Source organism: Chenopodium album, chromosome 7, assembly GCF_948465745.1.
Source record: "Chenopodium album chromosome 7, dcCheAlbu1.1, whole genome shotgun sequence".
Taxonomy (NCBI): Eukaryota; Viridiplantae; Streptophyta; class Magnoliopsida; order Caryophyllales; family Amaranthaceae; genus Chenopodium; species Chenopodium album.
The window spans coordinates 77,577,991-77,587,729 of record NC_137840.1 but is presented as its reverse complement, the minus strand read 5'-3'; the positions used below and the strand labels follow the sequence as shown (position 1 = coordinate 77,587,729).

The 9,739-nt window shown below is 34.5% G+C and overlaps 3 protein-coding genes across 3 annotated transcripts; all 3 read right to left on the bottom strand.

Moving 5' to 3' along the window:
• Positions 1–49: 49 nt before the first annotated feature.
• Positions 50–3,036, bottom strand: LOC145638683 (uncharacterized). The gene is made up of 2 exons (XM_081689670.1): positions 2,862–3,036; positions 50–487 (listed from the first exon to the last, which is right to left on the bottom strand). The coding sequence occupies exons 1-2, from the start codon at positions 2,935–2,937 to the stop codon at positions 276–278; spliced, it is 288 nt and encodes a 95-aa protein (XP_081545796.1). The 5' UTR covers positions 2,938–3,036; the 3' UTR covers positions 50–275.
• An 894-nt stretch (positions 3,037–3,930) lies between these two features.
• LOC145638681 (NAD(P)H-quinone oxidoreductase subunit T, chloroplastic-like) lies at positions 3,931–4,986 on the bottom strand. Its single transcript, XM_081689669.1, has 2 exons — positions 4,547–4,986; positions 3,931–4,428 (listed from the first exon to the last, which is right to left on the bottom strand). Exons 1-2 carry the CDS (start codon positions 4,897–4,899, stop codon positions 4,011–4,013), a joined length of 771 nt encoding a protein of 256 aa, XP_081545795.1. The 5' UTR covers positions 4,900–4,986; the 3' UTR covers positions 3,931–4,010.
• Positions 4,987–5,843: 857 nt separating this feature from the next.
• Positions 5,844–9,154, bottom strand: LOC145638680 (putative purine permease 11). The gene is made up of 3 exons (XM_081689668.1): positions 9,002–9,154; positions 7,758–7,922; positions 5,844–7,233 (listed from the first exon to the last, which is right to left on the bottom strand). Exons 2-3 carry the CDS (start codon positions 7,771–7,773, stop codon positions 6,110–6,112), a joined length of 1,140 nt encoding a protein of 379 aa, XP_081545794.1. The 5' UTR covers positions 7,774–7,922; positions 9,002–9,154; the 3' UTR covers positions 5,844–6,109.
• Between the last annotated feature and the right edge of the window lie 585 nt (positions 9,155–9,739).

The following is a 9,739-nucleotide window of genomic DNA, read 5'->3' as shown; positions in this document are numbered from 1 at the left end:
TATAGAAGGCTAATGTGAAATCTTACAAATGCAATGTACAAGAACTTCATTGAACCACAACCTTAACAATCAATGATATATGGTAGCTGATTCGGCAGAAATCATTACAAAAATTTTATTGTCAAATGTACCTTTCCAAGTTCTAGCAAAGGTAAGATTCCAAGCAGAAAACTGAAAGTGATATGAAAAAAGCCATCATGATCTTACAATACAAGGCCAACTCAGGTAGTCTGTATAGCTTCCAACAAAATAGGAAAAAAGGAGCTAAAATGAAGTTAAGATGCAGTCTTCTTTTGCTGGAAAACAACTGCATAAACAGGGACAAAGACTCCGATGCTAAAGGCAGCCAATACACTAAGGGACATCTTCAACTTCTGGTGCTTCATCCTGTCCAAGTTGTACATGTGTTTTGCATGAAGGTAGAATGGCTCATCATGACCATGTCCTCCCATCATTTTCATCCCACTTGAGTGAAATTCTCTGCTTGCTGTGAGTACAAAACACATAACTTAGATAAACTGAATATTTCTTGTACCATCAGACATTAAAATTTTAAGAGAACAAAAGAAACTAAAAGAGCACATATTTACAATAGGATGACTAAAATAAGACAATATCCAACTTTCGTGCCATTATATCCCATGGTTTCATGATTATTCATTCAGCACAAAAAAAGTAAATCCTCAACCATCTATGACGTTTCAAGAGTTGCAGAATTGGAGGCTAATCAGGAGTGTCTGGACTTAATAACCCCACCTCCCCTCTCTCTTTGTGGTGCTTAGCACCTTATTTGCTAACCCAGCTTGATCACACTCCACAAAATTCAAGCACCAAAATAATTGCATAAAGGCTAGATAGCTCCATCTCACACAATCTCACAAATCCTCTGTTTTATAAGAAAACAAAGCTACAAACTATTGAAAATAAGTTTGAAAACATGTTGACATCATAACCACCAAAGGTACACCACTAATAAAGTAATAAGCATTCAGGACTTCAGGTCAATCCTCCAATGAAGGAGGTGTACACTTCCACATTCAGGAAGCAGTAGTTCACATGTACAAAGCTTTTTGTTTAATTTTTTTTTTATTTTATTTTATTTTTTTTAAAAATAACATACTTTGTATTAAAGCTCAAACAGAAGGATACAGCAGAGGCCAGAGGACAAGATGTCCTCATAAAGAAACACAAAAACCATATTAACCCAGACTCTTTGTATCTCTACAATTGAATGTAGCCAAAAAGCCCCAACAGAATTAACCCAAAACGATACTGACACTGTTTATCTTGAGAAGAAGCAACTCCATTGAAATTTAATTCCACAACCCCACCCTTTTTGACATCATCCATACTTGCTCTTGACAACATAATACTAGAGACCAAGGTTCATGGAGGCAACCCTCCACCACCATGCACCCCATGGAAGCAATGATCTTTGAAATCACCCTCCCAAAACCCAAACCTCTCTCTGCCTTAAACTGACAGCCAGGCAGCTCCAGTCCATAAAAAATACTGCATCAGCTTCAGACTTCACAACAATCACAAGTACAAATCAGCCTTTTGCAGCACTCAGAATAATTCACATGCTAAGGTGTATTGCGTACATTAAAGATATAGAGGGAAAACACCCCAAGAAGACAAAAATGAGTGACACTAAACTTCCTCCTTCCAACAACATCCAATTGATCCAAAATCTAGGCATACAATCATCCCCAACAGGTTTAAGATCAAATAACCTGACAGCATCTTCAACCTTCTTGTTTCAACCAGCATAAGGTATGACTTATTGGTAGCACTTAGAGAGCAACGGATTTTTTTTTAAAAACAGACAATACTGCAATATACCCCATATATGGGACATTGGAACAGCCACGTAAACTGCCTAAGCCTTAAATAGCTGTCTTTAAAAACAATAATAGCTTCAGACTTCTTTACCCTATAATAATATCTCAGATATGGTTCTAACCTAATTATCAACAGAATAAGCAACATCGATAAATAAAGATTTAATCAATCATTCTAATCCACACAAAAAGGCAGTGAACTCTTGCTAGAAGTTAGCCATCAACTATTACTTTTTTACTAAACATATGTGTTATGAAATCATTCCTTGATGGAACAGGAATCACCATATCCCCATATTTTAGCACAACCTATTCCATGATAAATACGACCAACTTTACATTCCCATTCTTGGTCTAACTATCCATAAAAGCGCATTCAATTCAGCTCTGAATAACCTCAGTAGATTAATACGCCAATTCACACTTCAAACTCATTCACCTACCTCCAAGTTATGCACATATCTAAATCCTTAACTCCCTCACAAGCCAGAAATCAGATAAACTAATCCATTAATAAACAATGAGTTCACCTATCCATAAACCTACATAATCTCCATTGTAAATTATACTGTAATACAGATTCTCAACACGAATGTGCCATTATAACAAAAAAAAAAAAAAAAAAAAAAGGATTGCATTCTAATGATCAATAAAATTCATATAGCTGCATAAAGCCATGATCAAAATAAAGCTCCCTTCAAAAAAAAAATGATCAAACTTAAGCAGCATTCAATTACAAGTTCTAAAAATTGAAAATTTCAAGAGAAATTTATAGAAATCCAACATCTAATTACCATACATCAAAAACAGATACAATTCAATATCCTAATAAATCAAAAGTAGTCAAATTTCCAGATGCAACAAAAGCTAAGTAATAAAATACGAAGAGGGGCGTGAAACACATAAAAAATGAGTAATACCCACCAAACAGATCTAAAAAAAATCGTATAATTTCAGAGTTTATTCGTTTGAAATTGGGGAAATTACAAGAACCCTAGATTTGTAAGGCTGACTAACCTGGCTTAGATAAGATTGACCCAGAAGAATTCATGAGCTTTGATGCACAAGATCGCAACCCATTGTTCAACGCCATGGCTTTAGAGAGAGAAAGAAAGAGAAATGAAGAGAGAGAATCGAAAACAAAAATGGCTGAAATTTCTAGCAGACGAGAGAAAGAAAAGACCCAGTAAAGCTGTAAGGGACCAAGAGATTATCTCTCACGCGCTAGTATACCCTAGTATTAATTTCTTCTTGGGCCTCGGTTAGTCTTCTTTTTTAACTCGACCCAACATCAATGACCCATTCGTTTTCGTTTATTTAATTCTGAGCTATAAGGACGAGCGATGAGAATCGATTTTAAGGGATATTCCTCGGAATCCTTAAATCGGGAGGTTTTTTTTTAGCTATCCCTCATTTTTACATAGAAATATTATTTGTGAAACATAAAAACTTTCTCTTTATTCTTTTTAATGAAAAAGTTTTTGTTCGATGTTGTGGGTGGTGGATTTAGGAACATGTCGAATGTGTCGGTTCAGTTTGATTTAGGTCAAGGTAATAACTTATTCAACTTAGGCAATATTGGATTATGTTATGGCTTAACTTTGTTGTCATTGATATTACCAAATTCTTTTACTGGTATGGAGGTTTGAGGTGTATTTTAATTTGAATCCCTCCTATAATTTGTCAAGAATAAGCACTTTGTACTTGGTATGTACTATGTAGTACGAAGAATAAATTAGAACTAAGAAGCAAAAGCTAAAGAAGGATTTTGAGCTAGACCTTTGCTATAATTCCATGACTCTTTAAATATCTATGTGATTTAAATTTATCAATATATCATTCATAGTTTAGATATATGTGTAATTTATTTTTCAACAAGTTTTAAAATTAACTAGTGATCAATCGTTTTGACATAATAAATATAGATGAAACTATTAGAAGCTCATTGTGACGTGTTTTAAGCTAAAATTCTAAAACATATAATTCTGATGACTTCCTCACTTCTTGTTTCTCAATTGACATATCTAAAGACCACAAAAGATTGAGACAAGACTATAACCATTCAACAACAGAGAACTCTGCTCAGTAACACAATAACCACTTTGTATAATCAAGACTAATATATCTTAAATTTTTGTACAAGTGTATAATACTGATTTACATCTATTAGTACTCCTTGAAGAATATAGCATAAACAATGCAGCATATTGAGAAGACAAGTATGATAGCATCAAATGTAAGAGCACTCATTGCTTGATCACTTAATTCTAAATTTCTCCCACCAAGCCTATCCACCATATCAGGGACTGGTTCATAGTTCATAACATCTTGCTCGTAAGGGTCTTCGAGCTTCATCCTCATCTTCTCTGCTCGGCGACTAGCTGCCTCTTGAGCCAATGTCCAATCATAGAAACTCCGGGTCTCATCATCACTCAATACATTGTATATTTCTCTTAGTCTCATGAACTTCTCTGATGCTGTTTTCAAAGGAAGCGAAGTTGTATCAGGGTGATATTCTTTTGATAATCTTCTATAAGCTGCTTTTATCTCCTCTAAATCAGCATCTGGTGGTATTCCTAAGAACCTGATTAACAACAGAAAATCCTAATTAATCAGCATAAATGCATAATAAACATTAAACATACGTACTAGAGAGTTGTCGAGTTGATAACGTTTGTACATAAACCTGTAATACTACTTACTTATAATGAGAATCAGAAGAATAAAGCAGGTCAGAAAATTTTTCACCAAGTAAATTCTTCTGCTCAGTTTCAGGTTTAAGTGGCTCTTGTTTAGCATTTGAACTGCTTCCTCCAACCCAACCTTCATCATCATTCTCCCAATGAATCCTTGTGTCAACACCAGGGGGTGGTCTTTGCCAATTACCGGAATCTTGTGTCGCGGCAAAAACGCAGAGTTTAGCATGGTTTTTCCTCCTGGTTGTTGCTTTATTTTGTATCAGGGTACTAGTTTGGTTCTTCCATGTTGGATAACCAATTATGCTACCAACGACGAAGAGGGAAGCTGGAGATGGAGGAGATGCCGTAGAGGCCATAGGATTAAGATGATTTGAGAGAAAATCCAGCCTTGTTGAATTAGAGGTTGTGCCATTGCTTTAGACTTTGTGGTTCAAATGCAATACAAGGATATCAAGAGAGGAAAATTGCAACAATTTTTGTTTGTCTTGTACTTCAATATCTAATTGTCTATATATGGGCTGTCAACTTGTCATATATTGTACTTCCTCCGTTTTCTTTTAGATGCAACACACCCTTTAGCGCGGTAATTTAGAAATGTGGGGTTTACATGATATAATAAACTTTAAAATAGGATGAGTGGTTGTTAGGAGTGTAATTTAGTGGGCCATGTGCTTTAAATAAGGGAAATAGTATAGTTTTTCCCTAAAGTAACTTTCCTTTTATAGTATGTTGTAAGTATTGTGACATTTCCTTTTTAGGGAAGTGTTGCAAGTAAAAGAAAACAGAGGAAGTACATGACATTCATGATTCTATTCATCTTTTATTGATTTTTTTTTTTTTTTTTTTGTTCTATCCGTCAAAATAATGGGGCCACACCCAACATGCATTCCTATTTGAAAATTCATCTAGGACTAATATGTTCAAGTTCGAAAAAAATAAGACAAGGGATAAGTTTTAGGATTTGTTTGGTTACACAAAGAAAATGGGGGAAGTGGAAAATCATGGGAATTTGAAAATACATGAGTTGTTTGGTTGACAATAAAAAGTGTAAATGAGGGAATTGCAAATTCATGGGAATTGTGACTTCCCACAAAACATGGAAGTTAATTACCTAACCCCCCCTAGGTAAGTCAAACTTCCCATGATTTACAACTTCCCTCATGCCAACCAAACAACTTTATACAATTCCCATGATTTTGATGTAGGAATTTAATTCCCATGAAATACAAATTCCTATGGGAAGTAATTTCCCATAGCAACCAAACGACACCTTAGATAATAAAGTGTTAACAATCAAAGGTTGAAGCAACAAAGTAAAAATGTTACCAATCATTCAATTCTGTTACAGATACAGCAAGATAAAACCCTTAGGGATCTCGCTACAATTGTCTGTTTAATTTACTCCCTCAGTTTCATTAATATACAACTATACAAGACACTCACTGTTTACAATAATTTCAAATAAAGTAAAATAATACTGTATAAGATTACACTCAGATACTCAATCAGTGACTTAAATCTTGAAACAGAGGGAATAAATCCGAAAGAATGTTGCCACTAGCTTACTCATGCTAAAGATACAACGCAAGAAGACTCCTTACGGATCTCATTGCTACTATCGGTTTCTGTGGATTTCTGGGTTTCCATGGTTCTACTATCATCCAGATAGTTCTGAAACAAATAAGAAGCAAATCCCCATAATGCTAGAAGCATTGCGATTGCCTTTGCTCCATTCAATGTTTCACGGAAAACTATCAGTGATGCAATAGGAGCAGCAGTGAGAGCTACTGTACTAATAACATTTGAAAAGAGAGAGGATACCAAAAAGATCAAGCCAACTACACCAACTGAACAAATTTGCCAAGATATAGCAGTCCAAACCAAGGTCATAAAGTACGACGGAGGTCCTGAGTTAAAATTTTCCATCTCTACATGTAAAGTCCTCCATTGCCCACTTGCAAAGAGTCCGCTTATTGAAACAATAGTTGCTACGAGTGAAGTGTATATTTGCATCTTCATAACTACGGCAAAACTTTCAGATTTCAACACTTTCTGAAAGGAAAGCTGCATCAGAGACAGAAGAAGGGCATACACTGCTGAGGCGCCTAGAGTGCATATAAATCCAATAGAATATTCCAGTTTAGATACCCCTGCTGGTGAGTCAGAATCACCATTCACAGCAAGTAGAGCCGCAGAGAAGGAGAGAATAACCACCGAGTTCAGTATCAATGGGGTGAACTTCTGATTGTTAATGAAGTACGAGAGGACTGCATTGAAAGCTAGCTGTGTTGCACAAATGAGAGAATAGGTAGAGGCTGAGAGAAACAAAAGTCCTACAGCATAAAGCAAATTGTTACCAGCTAGGAGTACACCAAGAGAAAGATAGATCATAACAATGTGCTTCTTTGTACGTGGATCAGGAGGAGGTGAAGAACTTGGCGGTAATGGAATAAGGATCAGTGGAATGCAGAGTATGGGGAATCCTGCAGTTTGTACAATAGTTGCTAAAAACATGCTTGTTCCGCCTTCAGCATAGTAAAATCTACCTAGCAGAACAGCTGCAGTTTGGCCTAAAAGAACAAAGGCAATATTGATTGCCACTAACATCCACCATCGTTTTCGTGTAAGCTTCAGAATTGGTGATACCTCAATTTGGGTTCTGACTCTAGTCAAGATAGGGTATTCGATATCTGCAATGTATAGCAAGTACTTAAGCAAACATTACAACCAAAAAACAGACAGACAACAATGCAAATAACTAAAAAAGTACTATTTCCCAAAAAAAATTAAGTAAAAATGACCTGCCAACATTAGAAGGGGTGACAAATATTATTTCTCAAACCCCTTTTATCTAAAAATTCCGGCGTAGTTGCCTATTAATGGATGTTGACATAAATTGAACACTCGAAAATTTCGATGTGTTGGCAACGACTTAATAGAAAGATGCCAATCTATTGCAACTCAGATCCTTCACCTACCTTACGATATCTTAGTCATACACAATCCTTGAAAAAGAAAGCAAAATAAATACCCTAGTCCAACACATTTGACAAGTCTAAGTAGTATATAGTCCATAAAAAGCCTTAGACCGTCATTGTGAAGAACATATATACATTTAACTCAAAGTATAGAAAAAAGGAAAAAAAGAAGTTCAACCTTTTTCTTCATACTAAATTCAGCAGTAAAAAACTCCAGATTAATAAGGTGAATTTACCTGCGAAATCCTGCATTGGATTATATATTATATTGAATCCTTAACGAATGATCATCTTTTACCAATGATCATGCAAAGAATTTCTTCAATTCGGGAGAAGCTGTTGTACCACTAGATTGTTCACACACTAAAATGTAAATTTAATCATATTTGCAACAGCTTCACCTGAAACAACAAAAGACAAGAGTTGAGAAGAAGATAATATGCATATGACCTGTAGAATTTCAGACCAATCTGATCAACTTATACGCGAAATATAATTCAATTACAAATTCATTCAATAAAGGCTTCAAACTACCAGAATCCTGACTTGTATCAAGCCTACAAGAACTCTTTAGGGATGTTATAAAATCTGTTAAGGTTTGTGGAGTAACAAATACATGACTAGATATTGATGTTTTCAAAAATTCCCTTTCATTTACATAAATCTTGCCATGACTTCATCCCTGTTTGCTCGATGAAATGAATAAAAGCTACATAATCTAAGGCCGGAATGATAATTCAAAGAGAACAAAACGAGTAATCAGTTCCGTGGGCAGACAGAACGATTGAAGCAACCTGATCATTGATCACTTATGTAATTTTACTCTATTTCGCCTATTATCTACCCGTGTTAGATAACCAACAATAGACAACTACAACACAAGAATACATGGACACTTGAAACTAACCCGTGTGACCGTGTCCATACTCCATAGAACTATCAATGTAACCCGTGGGTGGGGCCATGTCTAACCCTTGTACTCAAGTCCAAGTAACAAAGTAAACACAAATAATATATAGTCTAGCACATTATTTCATTATTAGACACCCAATGTGACAACCAAACTTTCTGGTCATTCAAATTCCAGAATAACAAAAAGCATTAAAGCAGCATAAATTTCAAATCAATTCAACACCATTTTCTGAAACAAAACCCAGTTGAACATCAATCACTCCTCCTAAACCTGCCCCACTAATCAACCAACAAAAAAAAAAAATCCAATCTTTAGAAATTAAAATTTGATCAATCTCACCCATATCAACAATTATACCCAAATAATTCAAAGCTGGGAAATGGGATTCAACGCAACCCCAGTATAATTCATGCTATAATGAACAATTTCAATTTCAGAATTAGGTTTAAATTATTCCAATTCAAATTGGGTGAAATCATATATAAAATTATTTTTAATATAAATCAACAGTATATAAATCAGAAGAAAAATTTATAAACAAAATACCAAGTTAAGAAGATTACTCACAGTAAGTGGATTTGAATTTCCTTGAGACCGTAATTTGTCTGAATTGAATATGAAAAAGTGATAAAAGGGGAAGAAAAAGAGCATTTGTTATTATGTCAAATTATTAAATTATTTATAACCGTTAATCATCACCAGCAACTGAATCTAACTATTTTTTTCTTTTTTTTTTCTGTTAAAAAAAGTTTTTTTTTTCCTCAAAAAAAAAAAAAAAAAAAAAATTTCTTATAGTGCATAAAATTTAATGAATAAATAATTCGCAAATAAAATTCATGGAAAAATTATTGAGAAATTCTCCTGTATTTAGAATTTTTCATTTTTGCATTTCCCCTTATTTTATATGTGCAACCAAACGAACCTTATATGGAGAATTTTTGTATTAAGAAACTTTGTCGTGTTTTAACTTTTAAGCAGTTATAATAATGTTTGGTTCGTGTAAAGAGCAATCTAATTCGAAGATTTAGCATTAAGTTAAATCAAATGTTCTGTCAAAAAAAAAAAAAAAACAAATGTCTTAAGATGATTTTAGGTTTATGAAGAGCGAACAATGCACTAGACTTGGTTCTCATGCTATCATTTTCATCTCATTTTGGTGTCCGATTGTGTGCCTATATTTCCCCTTCATATAGTATATACATACATTCACTTGTCATCTTGTCAAAATTTGGGTAAAGTGTTATACAAGCCCTCCACAACTACATTGTCAATCCCTCATTTTTTCTACTACGTATTATATTAAGG

Excerpts from the sequence above, each read along its gene's own strand:
- LOC145638683 (XM_081689670.1), bottom strand. The coding sequence starts at position 2,937 with ATGGCGTTGAACAATGGGTTGCGATCTTGTGCATCAAAGCTCATGAAT. Across the intron at positions 488-2,861 it reads GTCAATCTTATCTAAGCCAG|CAAGCAGAGAATTTCACTCA; the intron begins GTTAGTCAGCCT and ends TTGTACTCACAG.
- LOC145638681 (XM_081689669.1), bottom strand. The coding sequence starts at position 4,899 with ATGGCCTCTACGGCATCTCCTCCATCTCCAGCTTCCCTCTTCGTCGTT. Across the intron at positions 4,429-4,546 it reads TCTTCTGATTCTCATTATAA|GTTCTTAGGAATACCACCAG; the intron begins GTAAGTAGTATT and ends GTTGTTAATCAG.